This window comes from Vanessa cardui, chromosome 1 (genome assembly GCF_905220365.1).
Source record: "Vanessa cardui chromosome 1, ilVanCard2.1, whole genome shotgun sequence".
In the NCBI taxonomy this organism is placed as follows: domain Eukaryota; kingdom Metazoa; phylum Arthropoda; class Insecta; order Lepidoptera; family Nymphalidae; genus Vanessa; species Vanessa cardui.
Window position 1 is genome coordinate 815,382 of NC_061123.1, and position 21,412 is coordinate 836,793.

The window sequence follows — 21,412 nt, forward strand, 5'->3', positions numbered from 1 at the left end:
TTACTTTATACTATTTAATGATAATGTTAGTGATTATGATGTGTTACAGTAATTTAAAATTATTTCAGTAAAACAAAAATGCTTGTATGCTGTATCGTAAAATGCTTGTGAGGATAAAATGGAGGTCTTAAAATGAACGCAGACTTTATATTAAGTAATATGTTTAACATATTGTGACTGCTGATGGTCTTTAATAAATAAATAAATAAAATCTTGTACCAACTGAACTCGATTTACGAAAGAGTTGTTGGCTTCGTATACAACTTTTGGGAAACAAATCTTCTTTGTTCTAAGCAGTAAAGCCTATAAAGCAAAAGTTAAAAGTTAATTACAACGAACAAAATCTTCTTGTGAATATATATAAAAAAGTTTGCATGAATTAAACAAATTCCTGAATCACGCTAACGTTTGGTTCAATAAAAACTTTATAGGGTCTCGAAATTTAAACACAAAGTTTCGTTCGTTGCGTGGGGAAAACATTACACATTTCACACCCACACTTCCGCTGACGGAAACAAGAACTCCGGCCAGTGAAGTCAACGGACGTGACGATATACCAAGTGCTAATAGCAGAAACCCCGACCTACTAAGTCCTGAGGTGCGAGTAGTTGTGAAACTTCAATTGAAAATTTCAAGTAATCGCTCGCAGCGCAATAACACTGTAAAGTTCAGAAGTAACACAATAATTACGGCTGTCGTTTAAACGGTCGGCTAATTTAACCAGTTTCGGTTAGCCTCAAAATGAATTGAGCCGCTAGTTAGTGGTAAAAATGACTTAATTGATCAGCTAGTAGTACTGCCTTAAAAGTAGATTTTATAAATATTATACTTATGTAAGCAATACATTTTTTTTCGTCAAATAATGGGCAACCTTCCTTCAAGATTATTATTTTATGCGAAACGATTGTATAGTTGTTCTAAAATAATAATTGTGTATTGCATTATATGTATAACATATGGTACGGTATTATTTATCAAACTGACCAAATATATACTTATTTTCAAAATAAAATCTTGGTTTAGTTTCTATCCAGGATGTTAACCGTATTATGCCGTCAAAATAAATTAAGAGCAGATTTTTGTAATATAATAATAGAAATACCCTTTAATTGTTATTATTATCCCTTGTCAATATTTTTTTTTAATGTAGAGGTAACAAATGTGAACCAAAAATAGTTTGTGGATGTCTAGAAAAAATATTTCAGTTATCGTTGTATACTTTTTCAGCCATTAAGCACACACCTAATGTCAAACATTAATTACACATGAATAAAAACTAAATAATGAATTCAAATGTTTAGTTGAAATTGGAACATTAAGTCACAACTAATGGAAAACCATTAATAAGGAGAATGGTGGAAATCAAATTCCAAGATCAATCGATGACGATAACAAAAACGATCGAGCCTACCAGCAGTCGCATATGGTGGTCGGTTACAATTGGTAGCAAGCAATGTTTCGTCTATATTCGATAATGTTTTGTAGTTATCGCAAAAGTATTCAACATTTTTTGGGAAATTTTGTCGTGCTTATTGTTAAGGCTAAGAACGACCACAATTACAATCCACCCTTAAGAAATGCTTGTATGCAAAAATGTATTAAAAATTGAAAGTATTTTTAGACGATTGCACACCTTGAGCAAAAAATTAAATCGAACCTAATGTATGTAGAGTAAAATAAATTTTATTTTCCTCATTCAAAAGTGTTAAATTTTGGAAATAAACAGTGGTTGAATTTCTTACGCTGATGCTGCTAAGGTACCTTATTTCCTTAACTGTTTTTTTTATGATCGGGTATTTTATAATAAAGAAATATTTAATAAAGATTTTGGCTTTGAATATTGTCATTATATCCTTTCGGAAAATGGTTACCATTTGACAAGCAACTCTAGCATTGAGCGCTCCCATTGATCAAATCAAAAGCTTCCCCACTTTCCAGGCTGTTACACACTCCTGTCCCTTTTAAAGAAATAACTCTCAAAGATTGCTGCAAAAGCGAAATAAAAGGTATTGCACATCAATAACAAAAAGTAAACAAAACACAGTAACTAAAGATAAAACAAAAAGTATAAAAATAAAGTCAATAAAAACAACTCACAAGTTCCGAACGAAATAAAACTCATTCAGTTTCATTCTGGTCATTCCGATCGTTTAATCTTTCATTCTTTAAATATTGATGAAAGAATGACAATTTTAATAATAAAGTTGAATGCGAATGAAATGTATAAAAACAACCGATAAATCCACAATTCAATTTGGTGCTGGTTGAAATCGCGGCTCGCGATCAAATTAAGTGCAATTCACAGGAAACGCTTTACGTGTGAAATAAAATGTTTTGAGCGGCGCGAGCGACGAGCTAAGGCGTTTATTGTTTCATAATTAAAAGGAAAAACATTAACATCATTGTACAGTCATGGGTAGAACACCATCGTCTGTTTTCAAATTTATTCCTTCATCAAGTCTTAATCTCTTAGTACCCTTTGAATCTAAACATCAAATCATTGCGACGCAATATGTCATTCTCGATCGGTGAAGCAGGTTATCGCTCATATTAAGCACACGAACATAGATCTTAAGGTGACGAACCTCTTTTTCGCCCGACTGTACATCATAAATGTATCTAATTTTTTTTTCGAGTTATATCGCTCACGTTCCACAGGCTCTTTTAAAAGCTATGAGCTTGTTTACGTAGACCACTGGCTTGGAGGCATTTCAAGTTTGTTAATTAAAACATTGGTTTAAGAATTGTTGATTAATTATTGAAGTCAGAAAAATAAATGTGGAGCGATTTTGCATGTGCATTAAAATCTCTCATACAGGGAAGTAATGAAGAACATAGTATGTCTTGAAATTGGATGAATAAAAATATAACAAAAATTATCAGATAAAATAATGCTTTAAAAAACAAGTGAAAGGACAATATTAACAGACACGACTGGGTCGGTATGCAGGCAACAATACGGGTCTTTCTTATTATTGTTTTGTTATTTTGACGATTTTGGCCAGGATATTGAGTTAAAAAATGGGATTTACCTTGAAATAATAAGTTATCTGCCTCATTCGTAGACATACATAATTGTACTATAGATCTGGAAAACCCAAATTCAAATTCTGTATTGTGACGATTACAGTTTTTTTTTTTGTCAAAAACATCTTATTAGATCCATGGTGTAACAATGCTTACAGTGTCACTCTCGTATCCTCAGTAAAAAAAAAACCTTTGAATCCAGCCTCTTGCGTCTACAATACAAAAATATTCTACCTATTGAAGACCTACCTTCCTTCAAGAAAACGGGAACATCAAATAATTAAAAATATTTATAATACTTTTTGTAACAATCATCCATTACCTACCGTTTCCCAGATTAACAATTGCTTTGTCAAATTCATAAATATTATTTTTTAACTTTTATTCATAAAAATGTCAAACCAAAAAGTATTTTATCATTAATTCTGTGATTGAAGCTATACAATATTTAATGATTATTTAAAAATATTTTATAGACTTATATTATTATTACTTTCTACACTAAATATGTAGTATATGGAAATAGCACCATTATAATGTTATTCCTTATTTTAAATTTCAAACGATAACTATAGAGCTTGGTCGTCTTGGCCACAAATTGTGTGCACACTATAAATAATTATATTCTATACTCGTTGAGCTAATAAAATTAGAATTAATTAACTTAGAACTAATAGTAAAAGATGTCAAAGGAAAACAGCGCGCTTCAAAAAAGGTTTTATTGTATTATTTTCTCATTTTAAGTTACTATAATTACGTCATAACACGTGTACGTTTCATAATGTTTTTATAAGCAAATATTTGAAGTAAATAACAAAAATCTCGATTCTTTAGTACAACGTACCACGTTTTAGTCTCTTTCCGCTAAATATCTCTACGAGTATATTTTAATTGCAGGCACTACACTGCGTGTGACAGCAGAATGTACGCTGGCGCGGACTTAGCACTACGAAAATACTTTCAGGCGATGTAATATCAAATAATATATTTTTAAGGGTCTTTCAAGAACTTTTGAACCGGCATAATACAGTATCAAATTAATTTACTTGATATTTTATTTAACTAGTAACACGTTAATGACGTTTACTGTTTAAAAAAAATGTTGAATAATTTGACCGAAAGTCAAATCTTTAAAATCGTAATTGATGCGGCCAGTGTAGCCCAATGGTGTGGGTTCAAATTCGAGCATGTATCTCTGAATATTAATGTGTTTAATATGACGTGTTCATTTTCAAAATCAAATTAATTTCTTTCTCGATACTGGAAGAAAATATTTTGAAGAAATATGCGTGCCCGAAGTAAGTATGCCATATATGTATGTATTCAACCAAAACATAGTGGTGTAGGAGAATGGCAAGCTTCAAAAACCTGGAACTAATAATGAGACTCCTCTCATAGGCCTCCGCCTATGCTCAGCGGTGGAACATGCACACGCAGACTGTTACTTCTATCGTTATCGTATCGTACTTATGGAGTTAATTTAATGGAAAAATATTAAAAGTATCCAAAATCCTATACTTTTTGGTCCCGTCTATGAAGTCGATAAAAAATAATAATTGTTGTAACAAAGAATTTTATCATCCATTGAAAATTGATATTTATTTTTATTGGACCAGGGTTCATAACAAAAAATGCGTATTGTTTTATGTCCATTTGTCTGGACATGTGTGTGTAAGCCTACTATTGTGAAAATAGGTCGGTGATTTGTAAGCGCTATAGAGTGAAATAAATTCAATTCGAATAACTTTATTGACTATGAAGTTTTTAAGCCATTTCGAATTAAAATAGTTGCTTCATAAAAATATGCATATAATAAATATGAAACAAAATACTGTCTGTGTATAATAAATTTAAAAGAATAAGCGCCGCGGCCTGTTTTATCCAGAGGCAGACATTAACAGCCTTGCTGATAAACGTTGTGTTGTGGGGAGTAAATAGTTGCACACTGTTTTTTTCTCTTCATCATTAAACCTTTGAAAAAGATTAAGAATTATGAAAAAAAATTAAATAAGTATTACACGAGGGTAGTGACACTCGATGAGGAGAATATCGTTTAGAGCTCGGATGTTTAAATGTTACTTTGGTACAACGTAGTCTTGGTATGTATTAACTATGTAGTTTATTCCACTTGATAGGTGTTATAACATAGCTAGCTTGTTATGTTAAGCGTGCTTATCACACATAGATCTAAGATACTGTATCGTGTAACTTATTTTTAATTTAAAATACGTTATCATTATCATTACATAGTACAAAAGTCGCTCACCACTATACATATGTCCCTATGTATGCTTAGGTCTTTAAAATTAATTAGTAGAGTAATTCGAGAGAAAGGTTTTTGTATAGAATATCAGTGTCCATAATATGGAGAATATAGTAAAGAAACACTGATATTTTTAGATTATTTAGTATCAGCATTGTACCCGTGCGAACCCGAGGCGTATCGTTAGTGATTATAGTCGTATATAATACCTATAAAGATAGTCACAAAGTCCCACTAGCAAGTAATTAAACCTCAGGCTCACTCAAACCACAACGCGAAGCATATAAATAGCATTAAAGTTTTCAGAATTATGGAATAAAGTGCCCCTCACTTATGAATAAATAATTTAATAAAACATCGCTCATTTGTTGATATAATGCTTTTTGAAATCTCGCCAGTAAAATTAGACTCACCGTCCAAGTCAAGCACTTAATATTTAAAAGCGGATTGCATGGTTTTATTCAAATATCCGTTTTACTGAAGTTTTCATTATATATCAAGATATATTTATATCAAGTAGGCTTTTATAAGCGAGTTTGATTCATGTAACAAATAAGGATACGAACAAAAAAGAAAACCATAAAGAAAATCAGTTTTATCCGCCAATTATCTAGAATTGATATATTAATAAATTTTAAGATTTTATAGATGATAAAAAAGCGTGGAGTTAATACCTATTGACTTCCAAGCAGGATATTGTATTTTTTAAATGTTGAAAAAGAGTAGCTACTGAGCTTCTTGCCGGTTCTTCTCGGTAGAATCTACTTTCCGAACCGGTGGTTGCTTCATTGAATTGTAAAATGACGATTCAAAAGAGCTTGTAAAAGCCTACTTGAATAAAGTTTATTTCGATTTGATTTGATATGATTTTATCTATATATGTTATCTGAAAATATAAGTGCACACTCCAACCTTTTTTATCATTTATACTGGCTGAACTTGCAGCACTACTCGTACTTTGATAAAAAACAAACCGTCAACTCCCATTTGATTCCCTTGGGATGAAGTTTCGTAAAATACATTCTTAGTGAATGTCTACACCCTATAAGAGACTTACCTGCTAAATTTCAAGTTTGTAGGTGTTTCTGTGATTAATTAGTGAGTGGTATTTCGCTTTTATATATAAATAGAGATAGATAATATCGTTTTGTGTACTACGCATTATTTATTAATGTTTTTTTTTAATTTCTTAAGAGCCACACGGAAACCAACACGTGCATCTTAATGGATGATATCGGATTCAAAACCAAGCAAGCGCCACTATATATATGTGCTTAATTTGTGTTATAATTCATCTCGTGCTCGACGGTGAAGGAAAACATCGCGAGGAAACCTGCATGTGTCTAATTTCATCGAGATTCTAACACATGTGTATTCCACCAACCCGCATTGGAACAGCATGGTGGAATATGTTCCAAACCGACTCCTTAATGGGAGAGGAGGCCTTAGCCCAGTAATGGGTAATTTACAGGCTGTTACTTTACTTTTTTTTAATGAATTTCAATCAATTAAAAAGTCTATCAATTTCCATATTTCAAACCCATTTAATATTAAAATACGCAAACATATTTTGTTTACTTATAACATAAATAGGACTATCTTAAACTTCTTTAAACCTTCGTTAAACTATTTATTTTTATGTATTTTATAAAATGCGACTCGTGTATAGAAATGAATTCAATCTATCTTTCTCTATCCGTGAGTTCTTTCATATCGAGGTACTAAGGCAGTCATGCGGTGAATAATGTTTTCAGTATTTTATACGTTATAGTGAAAAGTACAAATCCCCTCGCCGGCTATCCGGCTCAGAGCGCACGTGTATCGCGGACCTAGGAAAGCTGTCGCGAATAAAACTTTCATGAAACGTGTCCTGTTTAACTTTTGCTTAACTAATTTCACTGATTTTAAATAGCTTTATGAAAATTATTTAGTTCCGCATTGCATATTTAATTTAATTTTAAAAATAGCTGCACGTTCTGAATCCGCGAGGATAGAATAAGGGTCAAATGTAAAACGTTTATAATGGAAATGGAATTTAAACATACGAAGGATAATTATTTTTTGCACCAAACCTCACGACTGCAAAACGTGTGTAGATATAATTATTCAAATAGATATCAATTTCCATTCATAATTCATCTTACTTCTAAATATCATAGAATAAATTAACTATCGATAAAATAACATTCGTATATAATATTTTCTATTTTTTTATCACTGGTCGAAGCACTTATTATGCACTATTGATTGAAATTAATTCTATTTAGAAAATTGTTATCGATTCTTGAAAATTATTAAACCTATTTGTAAAATAAATACTTCATTATATGTCGGTTTTCCAAGTAGCTATTAAAATTTCTTTGACGCAATGTAACATCGTCTAAAAAAAAGTAAAAATTCTTCAAAATCTTGTTACTTATATATTTTTAAGAAATTTTGTATTTATCCTGGTCAGTTAAATCAAACTAGTAATCGGGTACGAGCCTCTACGTGTCACTACGATATGCTACGAGCTGCTACGAGCCGCAAGATGAAGGAAAACTCGTTGATATTTAGACAAACATTCTTTAAAGTTACGCCTTATTCAATATTCGGTTAAAAGTGATATATTCTATAAGCCCAAGTATACATATATATAATATGGATAATATCGAAAAGGGTTGTATACCTCTAAAATTGTTCATACATCATATTTAAAAAAGTATTCAGCATTGCAAACACTACCTGTTATAAATTTTTTTATGCTGCAGTTATAATTTCACACTTTTATTGATTCGTTTTAACGTACCTAAGCGCTTACTGACTTATAAACGTCTCACCTTGTTTTAAACCAAATTTTACAGGAAAACGTAAATGACCTAAGTATGTAATCATTTCATTTGCAAATGTAAATTTATATTCAAAAAATTGTACAGAAGCAGGATGAAATTAGAAAATAATCTAAAAGTAAACATAATTCATTTAACCGCCTTAGGGTCGCAAACCATAATTTTACAATTAAGCCTTTAAATATAGCTGGCGTAACAACACCGGGAAAATATGTTCTGACATATTTTGCAAGATAATTAATTATAATATCTTAAGTCACTTACCCTGTGATGTAGCGACATATTACTCCCATTCTGGAATCTAACTATAGTCTGTAAAGAGGCTGGCGTTGACATGCTCTTCGTTATTGAAGAGTTTCCAGACTCCTTCTCTTGTTGTTCTTTGAGCAGAAGCCCTCTTGCTATCTTTGCATTGAGGCTCTTGTTAACATGCTGATGGGGAAGCAATGGCGCTTCCATGGTCTTCGTCGTATACGATGGAGAAGACGTCTGACTGAATGAATCAGATGAAACATTCGAGTCTTGCCGCACACTAATATTTGACCCAGAACTTGGTGATCGCTTCACGGGATTATTCTGAGGTAAAGGTGCCGGTGCCGGGTACGGATTATCGGGTATCTTTTGGGGAGGCCGTCTCGGGACGGGTGGTTGAGGATTTCGATTGCAGTCAAGTCTTGATTGGACTGGTATTTGCTGTAACGGTGCTGGTGGTGGGCGCTTGTTTCCATTTGGATCAGTTACTATAGGAGGTGTTGTTGTTGGCACAGGCCGGGGAGGCGTCGGTGGTGGTACTCGACGAGGAGGTTGTGGCGATGATCGCCGGGGAGGTGCTGGCGGTGGCACGGGCAATGGTGCCACTACCGGTGCAGTCCGCTGTGGTACTGGTGGTGGCTGAGGCGGCTGTTGTATTTGTGGGGGCGGCAACTATAACAAACAGATTATATACATTTTTATTTATTCAACATTCAAGTATTCTAACTCGAAAGGGATTATTCGCACCAGTGAGTTTCAAAGCAAGGTAAAGTAACTGTTTAAACGCTAAGTAAACTGAATTATTTACATAATTAGAATAGTGTTTCTTAATTCAAAGATAAACATTAATCAACAAAGTAACTCGGGAATTTAATATTGGTCGTATTGATTACCTCTCCGAGGACGAGCACAATAAACATCGCTGTACAAACAATTGGGCTTATTCTTTAGCAATTATGTCGAGAGAAGTACTCATCGATCCATCAAACTTTCACGGCGGCTCAAGTAAACATATTTCATGAGAATAAAGAACTCTAACATAATATAATGTATATGAGAATTTAATTAGAGTACTTGCTCTTGTCATATATATATGAAACGATGACATAGAATTGAAGAAATGAAGCCAGTGTAGCCTGAACTTGGCTATGCAAATGCTTGAGTATTTATGTATGCAACACTATGTGTCAGTGTCTTATTTATTTGCCGGTCTTTGTGTAAGTCTGTCTGGGCAGGTACTATCCACTTATCGTATGTTTTATCATCAAACAGCAATACTAAGCACTGTTGTGACATAAAATCTTTGTTCACATGATCAATCAACGATGGAATGTTCAATTTAACCATGCCTTCGTTGATTGATCGTGTGAAAAATTGTTGATACTTATATCTAACCAAGTTAGATTAACAATAATTTGATTTTTACTTAAAAGAAAAGTAAAGAAGAAGAAGAATTGGACCTTCCAGTTTAGAAACTATTGACTCGAGTGCTCTTTTACATTACCAGCGAATGCCGTGTAAGAAACCGCCTTTATATTTCACGATCGCGTTATCTAGCGAATTCCTGAGTTTTGCAGAACACTTCGAATGTAGAAAAAATGCTAACTCACCTTATTAACTGTTCTGGGCGGAGCGAATCTCGACGGAGGGCAATAAGGAAGCGCGTCAGAAGGGCAGTATACGAAGCCAGAGGGCCTCGGTTGTGCCGGAGCGCAGGCGGCAGTCGAATGGCGACGAGGTGTGCCGACGCTCGGACGAAGTAGTTCCATTAATTTCTCTCCTGGAGTAACGGCTAAACTGCCGGCTCTCCCATAACTGTTGACAAAAAAACATTAAAAAATAGGTCGGTCAGATAATCAAAAATAAATAACAAAATCTGATACATATAATTAAACCGTAATGATAGATTAATAATTTGTTTTTAGTATATTTTATAGACGTCGGAATTTTTTTTTTAATAAACATTATATTCATAGACAATTTAAAGTGATTGTAAAATATATATTAAAGACGAAGGTTTCGAAATTTATCGTATAATTTTATGCAATGTATGACAATCGCTGTTGCTATGCTATGGAAATGCCACTTTTCCTTTTATGCCTTGGAGCCATTGACCACGCTCTGAATACGTGTAGCTTTTTCTAGCTATCTCGGATTTAAAACCTTGTTGTTTAATCATGTACATGTATATATCGTCTGAGCCATTATAGCTAATGTTTATTCTTTGAGCCTTTGAAGATATTCAGCGAAATGTAACAAGACATTCGCTGAACCTTTGACAAAGTTACCGTCACAATGATCGATAATACTTCCATCATTGTCGTCGACGCGCAGCCGACGTTTTCCATTCGAGAGACATCCATCTTAATAGTGATCCCAGATCCGTGAACACCGTCTTTCATTCCGCCGACAACTAATTACCGCCAGTGATTAGTTACATCTCGTTTGACGTGTACCTTTACAGTGAACGCTTCATCTATTTTAATGATTCACATCAAAGACTTTCTTTCATTCACTACCGCACCCAATAATAATAATATTCCTACTGGTCTTACAAACTATAGCTCACAATAGCGTGACAATGTATAACTATATTTATGATATCTTGTATGATGATGGTGAGGTTAGTCAATAAACTATAAGAAAAATAAAATTGGTAATTACATTTAATATTTGTTTATGTAATCCTATGTTTTATTGCCTTATTTTTTTGTTAGTAGGGCTTTCTACGAGTAAAGTACGTTCCACCTACTAATTATATATTCCACCGCCAAGCAACAATACTTAGTATTTTTGTGTTAAGGTTTGAAGGGTAAGTGGGCCAGTATAACTAAAGGCACAAGAAATTTATACAAGGCATAAGTACGCCAAAGTGTGTAGTGTATAGGCAGTAGCGTTCACTTACCATTAGGTGGCATATTTTTCCGTACATATGCTACATAAAAAAGTATATTCAATTTTCGAAAATCGAAAACAAATTACAGGCTTAATAGAAACATGAAAAAGTTATGCCCCATTATTTATATAGGTATATACCTACTGATTAAGTCTGTGAGTGTAAATTTTCAAATTATTTTAATTTTGATCACGCATTTTTAATAACAGATTCAGAACTTGATATCTCCACTCCAATAAAAATCAATAATTTAAATTTAAAAGCGAAGAGATAGATAAAATATATACAATTTTCGCCATTACATTATCTGCCCGTATATAGTTACGAAATATACGTTATTATTGTATTCTTTTTCATCTGTTAAAAGCCTGTCACAGTAAAGCATTCGTAGAGGAGCTCAAAGGCTCAAATTGATTAATAATGTCAGTCTGTCGGCTTATTACGTAGTCTCACCGATGTGAGCCGCTGACGAACGTACATTCTGTGATAAGTACATTCTGTTTTGACAAGTCAACTGAGGGAATTATTTCTCAGGTGAATTCTATCTCTGCGTATTTGAAAGTGTATAAAACTCAATCGTGATAATAATTTTGAAGACGAGAAGAATTTTTTTATGTCCAAAATTTTAATCGAAATTTAAAATTTGGTAAATACAGATATTGCTAAAAGCCACTACCACAGAAACCTACTCACAGCATATGCACAACATTTGCGCAAGGCTTGGCCATTAGTGAAATAGAATCCACCCAACAAGAACAACAACGGCCTGTAAATTTCTCATTGCGTTAAGGCCTCCTCTCCCTTTTGAGGAGAAGGTTTGGAAGATATTTTTACCAGGCTATTCTAATGCGAGTTGGCGCAATACACGCTGAGTACGAGATAAATTATAAACACAAATTAAGCCCGCAATCATCGGTTAAGATGCACGCGTTTTAACTACTGGTTCATCGGTTGGCCTGGCGTGGCCCGGAATGCAGCCTTAAATACAAAAATCAGATGCATTGATATATGAATAATTATTCAAGAATTCTTGGAAAAGTTAATTAAAATCTTGCATGGAATATTTTTAGTCAAAGAATTCCTTTATAAGATGTCCGTCGATGATGTAATTTTCTTCGTTTTATTGATGTAATCCTTTTTATGTCCGAAGTTCGCATCGGGACTTTGTATTCATGCATGATGTCGTTAAAAGATTTGATAGCATCCTTGACGTATCCATACCCTTCTCAATGGAATGATGCGTACACACTCAATGGGGAAACAAGTCGTTTCATTTCGTGCCGCGTCTAAAACAGCTGGTAAATTGACATATGTATCAATTAGTCAGTCAGTCAATGTTTACTACTAAATTATTGAAAACGTAATAAACAAATCTGTAGAGTTTGTCTATATGAACGCACTAATGTACATTTTTAGAAGTCCGATTTAATAAATATATATTTATCGCTACGTAATCGATTTATTGAGATAATATACTTTCTATACGAGCTGAGATGGCCCAGTGGTTAGAACGCTTGCATCTTAATCGATGATTTCGGGTCCAAACCCAGGCAAGCATCACTACATACATATACGTATATGTGCTTAATTTGTGTTTATAATTCATCTCGTGCTCGGCGTTGAAGGAAACCTGCATGTGTCTAATTTCATCGAAATTAGACACATGTGCATTCCACCAACCCGCATTGGAGCAGCGTGGTGGAATATGTTCCCGTTAAGGAGAGGAGGCCTTAGCCCAGCAGTGGGAAATTTACGGGCTGTAACTTTATTTTTTTTTACTTTTTTACTTTATAAGTAGCTAGTATAATACATTATGTAGTTATTTTTAATTTCTCTGTATTGGAATAATTAGAGACGTTTGTATACATAAATGTTTTTTTTTTTTTTGTAATTTAGTATATTTTTTTCCATGAAACAAAAACAAAAATGAAAATGGAATATACATATATGACTTCGGTCGTCATGTTCACAGCGCGAAGCTGTTAATTGCTTTCGCGATCAAGTAGATATTGTTTATACATTAAGTTGCATAACTTGGAAATAATTAAGCTAACTTAATAAGCATTTAGTAATAAGTGAGGAAACTTATGGAGCGTGGAGCACAATATGTAGAAAGCACTAAGGCTTAAAATACGACATATAAATATGCGATCCAAACATTTCTTATCGATAACGTTTTTTATGTGATATGTGGCAAACGAGCAGGAGGCTCACCTGATGGAAAGTGACTACCACCGCCCATGGACATCTGACGTTACTGGCCTTTCAGGAAGCTCTTTTCTTCTCTAATGAAGACAATGTCAAAATATTCTTACTGTTGTAATATGGAAACCAATACCCCTTCGAAGACTTATTGCCTCACAACTCTTGGTTATCATTGAGTCCAAATAAATTTGGGTATACATCAATAATACTAAAAATTTTAAGTTTATCGCTACTGGGAATTTTGATAAAAGCATATATATAACGAATGAAGCAGTTTAAAAAAAATCCAGGAGTCATATCGATCATCATATTAAAAAAATATAAATGTCTAAAGCATTCTATGAATAGTGCATAACTTTGTCATTAAGGTAATTGTTTGCAAGGCATTTAAGTGAAGTGTCTTATGATTATTTTAAAACCACTTGTATGTAGACACATACAGATATAAGAAAAAAAATCACCAAAGAAGTGGAAAATATTTTTGTAGAATCATATGAAAAAAAGTCGATGGAGATTTAAACTATGGTCAAAACATACTAATACTTCTCAAGCTTTGACAATAAGTCTGTAACAATACTGAACATACTTTTTACGGAACAAATCATCCAATTTAAGTCGTTTTATTGATTTAATCTTCATGGAATGTTCTAAAAACTTCCACATAAACAGAGAACAATGAAAAAAATATTCGAAGAACGTGAAACTATTTCGAGATAAGTCATTATCTTCTGTTACCACTCAAAAAATATTGAAATAGTTTAACTTTACTGCAATGTTTGATAAAGTGTTTTGATTTTATGAAAACAAAAACAGCAAATATGATCACTAAATAAGCGGCATGAGATTTCCAATTATTGATCATTATTAATATTAATCTCATAATACAAATAATTACTCGATGGTAGGGCTTTATGCCAACGTCTGTGTAGGTAGCATTCACTTCAGATATTGTATAATAGCAATACTTCAATACAATTCTATTTGAATGGCAAGTGAGCTAGTTAACTACAGGTACAAGAGACATAGTATCTTAGTTCCCCAGGACTGTTGCAAATTCGCAGTGACACCAGTTTCTATAGGTAATGGTGACCACTAATCTGTAGTTGGCCGAAATAATCATCAAATTTGGTCACAAATCAAACTCAAATGAATTAAATTATTTTCTGGCAATATTAATAGTACTATTGATATTAATTTCGCATTTTTTCCATTGGTTATTACTATAACACATCTCCTGATATTAGTACCGATTTTATTAGATGTAATTTCTAAAATGCGCTTTGTTCTGGGTTTGTAATTAATCTATTCTTTTTGAAAGTTCTTTTGACGCTATGTTTAATAGAAAAAGCTTATATATGATACACTTTTTTCATTTAGCTTTCACCCTAATAATACGTAATTCTTGGGACCAGATATTCCTTTCCCTTAATAAAATTCCGCAGATATCTTGAATGTTGCCTATGAATAAATTAAAATGTTAATAATATAATATTTATAAGGCTTATAAAACAATAAAAGAATAATTATATGGATGACTTGTTATAGCCCGCGACTTCACTCGAGTTTTACAGAATTTGGGGGGGTGGTGTATATTAGGTTTCTTCCTTTCTTTATAATTATACTTTATTAAGGCACTATATTTATGGCTTTTAATTACATATAAGACCGTTAGTCCGCCGATACTGGTTTTGGTTGTATTCCATTTGCCATTCTGTATTATTATGAGAGTGCTGTGAAGTTTGCGAGTCTCCGCCGAAATTGCTCGCCGTGACCGAAATCAATCGGAGACGATCAGCATATTGATTTGGCCTTATCTCATTCAATTCGTTTTGGTGCAATATTTTTCAGAATTTATCGTCCAGCCTGTCTCAATAAATCTCCAACCTTCTATCTTGGTTATGTTTAATACTGGTCTAGTAAGAACCTTATGATACTCAAGAATTAAATCTGAGTGATTTTATTCTTTAATTCGACCTATTGAAAAAAATAACTGAGCTGAATTAACTGAAGCGGGTATATAGGCTGCCTATAAAGACCCCTTAAAAATGCAAGAATAAAAAAATGAGTGTGTTAAGGAAAGAAAAACATGGACTTGGCATTTCTTAATGTCTTAGCATATCCTGCCTATATATTATAAACGATGGAAAAGAGTAACTACTGTGGTTCTTGTCGGTTTTTCTCAGTTAACCTAATTTTCGAACCTCATTGATTAACGTATCGATTTATTGATTACACTAAACTACTATATTAATTGCACTATTATAGTAATATTACACGATTGAAATAAAATGAATGCGGGCTGTTATTTATGAAAATGCGATGGTTCAGCCAAACTAATGTCTGTCCGTCGAAAACGGTCGATGCGGGTTCCATTAGCGTTTAGGGTTGTATATGAATTGGAAAATGTTCACTCCAAACTGGCCACATAACTTTATTTTATACATGAAGATTAAAATTAAATTCTTATAGTATAGTCTTATAGTTACTAGGACAGTAAGTTATTCTCACTTTGTACATAATAACATAATCAATTCATAATATTTTTCTAAATAAATAAAAATGAATATTTGTCCTTTATACTTTCATAAACTTCTGGGATAGCATATGAGCCGAGATGTCCCAGTGGTTAAAACGCGTGCATCTTAATAGATGATTTTGGGTTCAAACCCAGGCAAGCACCACTATATATGTATGTGCTTAATTTGTGTTTTTAATTCATCTCGTGCTCGGCGGTAAAGGAAAACATCGTGAGGAAATCTGCATGTCCATATTTCATCGAAATTCTGCCACATGTTCATTCCACCAACTCGCATTGAAACAATGTGTTGGAATATGATCCAAACCCTCTCCTTAATGGATGAGGACACCTTAGCCTAGCATTGAACATGAGCCATCCAACAATATTTTTCTTAATAAATAGAAATGAATTTGTTCTTCTCTATACTTTCATAAAGTATTCATTCAGTCGCCACGAAAGTATTCTGCTTACATCAGTTGAGGTCCCAAAGAAATGCAAAATTATTCTTTGTGTGTTTATCCTTCAATTTAAACGTTTCCTGAAAATCTTTATTCAGTTTAACCAGGATGATAATCTCGTCAGGAATCAGCAAATACTAAATACAAGCTTTTATGATCAAATTTAACTTATTAACTTTTTCTTGGTAGCGGTTAATTTAATTAACAGAATAAAACGTTGAATTTCCTTAAGTTTAATGGGGGAAACGGATTAATATTTTTATTTTATTAAATATCGTTTAAATTATAATGGATATTCCCTTTCATAATAAAATGGAAACCTTATTTTTTTTCTTATTCATTAAGTCGTAAATTATAAAACAAATAATATTAATGATTTACGTATTTCTTTTGCACTTCATATGTATATAATCATAATAATGATTGGATTAAGCAGTGTCAACGTGTTTAAGCTTTATTGGAGTAGTCACAATAAGAAAATTAAATTAAATAAGAAATACTAAGTTGTCACACCAATGCAAATATGGCGGGGATGACGATAGTTGACGAATTTTAGTTTATGTCGTTTTTTTTTAATAAAAATGCAGGTATAGTACATATAGGGCATTTAAAAAAAGTTTTATTTTTAATTTGAGGTAAGCATCAAAAACAAGATGGACGTGACGTCAAACTATATTGAAGATGGCGCACTTTTTACTTAGCCCATGATATTACCATCCTTGTTAGTTTTTTAAATAAATTTACAGGCTTATACTAAGACTACCTTTAAACCCATTGAATTATCTAAACAAAAACTTTACAAATATAACTGTAAAAAAGCGGGATCATTGGAATTCGTGCGCAGGATATAATTGCGATTGTTTTCTCGTCATAATAGACATTCCGAACCGTTCTAGCGTTGTAATATTATGATCCGAATGTAATATATTAAACGTATTTGATTTCATTTCAATTTCATAGCCATCAAACAATCGAATATTGTAATTCCATTACTCTTCGCTAGTAATTTAAGAGTGAAAGTAATACTACTTGTTTGTTTTTGCTCCTTGAGCAAGCCCGTCGAAGTATGTGAGTGGTACACACGGTGACAGCAGTTTAGTATTTCTGAGGTTTGATTTGAAGAGTGAGTGAGCCATTGTTACTGCAGGCACGACATAACATCTTAGCTCCTAAGGTTGGTGATTCATTGGCGATGTATGGAGTGATTAATATATTTTAGAACACCAATGTTTTTGATTAGTGGCGATTTCTTAGCATCAGGTGGCCCATTTGTGAGTCTACTAACGTATAACATAGAATAATAATGTTGTACTAACTATACAATACCAGTTGTCAAACTCTGCTAGTCTATATACAATAAACGTAGAACTTACATTTTATTTCCTCCAATATACATGCCAATGGCACCCCTAATCTGTCCATTAAACTCGAATGAACCGCGGTATTTTCATTTTATCAAAGGGCAAGGTGTTGTCAAGCGTCTGTCTCGAGAAAATTCTGATAAATTTCGTAATAAGAACTTTATGAAACATCACAAATTTTGGAATAATGCCTAACCTATATGACATACAAATCTCGTGAAGTTGGGAGTTTTACCAGTGATCTTATTGTTAAGTATTATTTGTATTGACTACCTGTTTAGAAGTGGCCATATAATCACCAAATAGACATTGGCTCTGGCAAAGAAATATATCTGATCCTAACAACTAACAACATTAATATACCTTCAAACCTTGGAAATTATTTAGTATTGCTGTTTCGCGGTAGAATAACTGATGTGATTTAGTGGTACCTATCATAGAGCCCTACTATCAAGGTAAAGTAATAAGTAAAAGTAAATGGTCGTATTTGAAATTAATATTGATTAGAGGCATTAGCTACTGGTTGATTCTACTTGATTTCGATGACAGAAAGATGGGTCAAAGTATATAAAGTTTGTTCTAAATTATATCGTTATAATTGATTATAATTCATATTGATTGTAATAAATATAAATTAATTATTCGACGCCGTCCATGGTTGAGTAGTGTGTTCGGAGAAATGTATGTGATGTTGTTTCATATTTAAAAAAATTGTAAATTATAAATAAATATTCTATTGCTTTTTAAATAGTGTTAGATTTTCTGTGCTGGGAATCAATATTTAAAAGCTTTATTATTATTTATTATTTAGCTAGAAATGTTATATGAAATATTTTCGATTTAAGTAAGAATATTCTTTATGACTATTCCTACAACAGCGAGAAAAGGCTCATCTGTTTAACATTTTCTTTTAAATAAATAAATAATAAATATGAGACAACATCACATACATTACTCTGATCCCAATGTAAGTAGCTAAAGCACTTGTGTTATGGAAAATCAGAAGTAACGAAGGTACCATAAACACCCAGACCCAAGACAAAATAGAAAACTTATGGTAATCTACATCGACTCGGCCGGGAATCGAACCCGGGACCTCAGAGTGGCGTACCCATGAAAACCGGTGTACACACCACTCGACCACGGAGGTCGTCAAATTGACCCTTGTATGCAAGTATTGTAATTAAATCGTGCGTTAATGTTATGTTTAGAGTTGCAAGGAAAACGGAATCATAATAAAATAAGATCTTTTGCTTAGATGAATTAACGTCCCTGGATTCTGTGTTTTGTGGGCGAAACAGTGTGCTTGACGGAGATTGATGGATACTTGTTGGAAGTGATATGTTCAGCATTCAAATATATCGTTGATTCGGGCTATTTTTTATATAATAATTTACGAAATATAATTTAATCGTGTATCGTGATTTAATGATGGTATAAAATATCGTAGTATTTTTTTATGAAATTGCGACTAAGTTTATTATAGTTATATTTCTAACAGATTTAACGAATAAAAAAAATGAATCAAAATATTAAAAACTTGTTTTATGGTTACATCTGATGTGGAAAAAAAACTGAACGAATTATGCATACTAAAGAACCTTTAACTAATTCTTAAAAAGCACTAACAATTTCATATAAAAATCAATCAATTCACGTTATTTTACTTGCAACTCTATTTTTATTTTAATATAACAATCAATTCATGTTTCCAATGAATTGCTAATATTCCCTTTATCCTCTCCAATTAAGCGTAAAGTATGAGATAGTAGTATTTACGAGATACAAAGTGTACAACAGCTCGTTCGTCTAAACTTTAGACGAACGAGCTGTTTTGCAGCCTTTAGACTCTAAAGGCTAGGTTATAAGGCTACAAATCCTAAGCTCGAACCCTGGGTAAGAAAAATAATATGTGACTGTATTTTTTAGAAATTATCAGTAGGGATTTTAGAAGTTCGTAGTGTTAACACCCCCGTTCCTCAGAAAGCACGTAAATATTCAGAATGCTGACTGTGACCAAAATTTGTACAACGTTATCTTTATGTCATATAGGTCAAAGTCTCGCAAATAAGCCTTTTAAACATAAATAAATCCTCAAAACTCACCGTCCTCGCACAGAGTCTGTGTCGTCTTCGTTGGCGGCTTCCGGCTGAAGGTGCATCCCGCTTTGCGCCCACGTCACTGTAAGCCAGTCTGCAACAAGAATGACAGATCAATAATAATGTAATGATATGAAACATCAACTAAAAATATTCTAATAGTAAACGAAAAATATATTTTTTACCCTGAAGCGTAGTATTTTCTTCGTAAGATTTCTGAAGGACCAAGAGGCAGACCATTTAATTTTTTAGATGTGCTTGTTAAATGTGTTTAAATTAATATTCACATCATAAGACGTTGTTATCTTGATGACGATGACGCTATCCCAGGCTTGGTAGAATCCTCGCTTTCAACGTAACGCCGCTTTGCAGAAGCGACTAAACCAATCTTAATACAGTAGTACACTGTAGGGTACGGAATGAGAGTTCCATCATGGACCACATCATATATTTTAAATGTAAATCAAAATGAACTTCATTCAAGTAGACTTTACAGGCACTTTCGTTATTTAACAACTATATTAAGTGAAGATACCACTTGATCGGAAAGTATTCTACCGAGAATAACGGCAAGGAATTCAGTAGTTGTACTCCAAACAAGCAAATTATTTCTTCAATATAAAAATTTTGCTCCAGGTGAGGCTCGAACTCACAACCCCGGCATGTCTCGCACGCACTGCGCTATAAGTACCGTGCGCTGACCGATTGCGCCACTGGAGCTGATAGCTTTGTGGCCAAATATCCAACATCTTGACAAATTCTATCATAAAAATAATATAGATAAATGTTAGTCCCTTGTAATCTACATATTTATCATCACAAAATATCCCGCGTGAGCTCATGCTTGAATATATGACTAGGAAAATGGATATATTTAATAAAAGGCCGATCAATATCTCAGTATAGTACGAAACAACTTAGATGTAGCATCAGCAAAATTCGTAAAACCGATCATATCCGAATTAAGTACGCTATCTCAAATTATCAATATTTATTATATGAATATGATCTTTACACGAACGTAATAACTTCTAATATCATATCATATAATATATTTGTCCATTTGATATGTCGATTTACATGCACTTGCTTTCTCGGGTTGAACTGACGCGAGAATCTATAGCGACGAATAGCATCTAATGGCGCGATAGGGAGCTATTTCTGTTGGTTGTATAAATCGGCAGTAATCGATTTTATTGAATTTTCCGATGCTACATCTAAGTTGTGTAATTTCCAACACTGTTTCCAAATTCAATGCTTTTGTGTTAGCATTCTAAATTCAAATTAATGTCAGTTGATATTTTAATATTTGTAACGTTTGTTTTCCATTTAATGTTATTGTCTTCGTCTTTAGCAATTTGAAATTATTCCAATCTGTTCCAATTTAGACGACATTCAATATCCACGACAAAGTAGATACAGATATCGAAGATGAACGCACGATGCGAGTTTAATTCGACCGCTTTCGTTCTGGAAATTTCCATCGCAGAAATAAACCACGTGGC

General features: G+C 33.0%; 1 protein-coding gene and 1 non-coding gene across 2 annotated transcripts in view; both read right to left on the reverse strand.

The window, feature by feature from the left end:
* LOC124531612 (atrial natriuretic peptide-converting enzyme) overlaps positions 1-21,412 on the reverse strand; it is a 140,238-nt gene that overhangs the window by 61,894 nt on the left and 56,932 nt on the right. Inside the window, exons 3-5 of the mRNA XM_047106078.1 lie at positions 19,914-20,001; positions 9,981-10,185; positions 8,383-9,042 (exon numbers count right to left, since the gene is read on the reverse strand). Of these exons, the coding sequence (XP_046962034.1) occupies positions 8,383-9,042; positions 9,981-10,185; positions 19,914-20,001 (953 nt within the window). The remainder of the gene's footprint in view (positions 1-8,382; positions 9,043-9,980; positions 10,186-19,913; positions 20,002-21,412) is intronic.
* Positions 20,536-20,627, reverse strand: Trnai-uau. Its single transcript is given in 2 exon segments — positions 20,536-20,571; positions 20,590-20,627. It is a non-coding gene; the product is annotated as a tRNA-Ile (tRNA).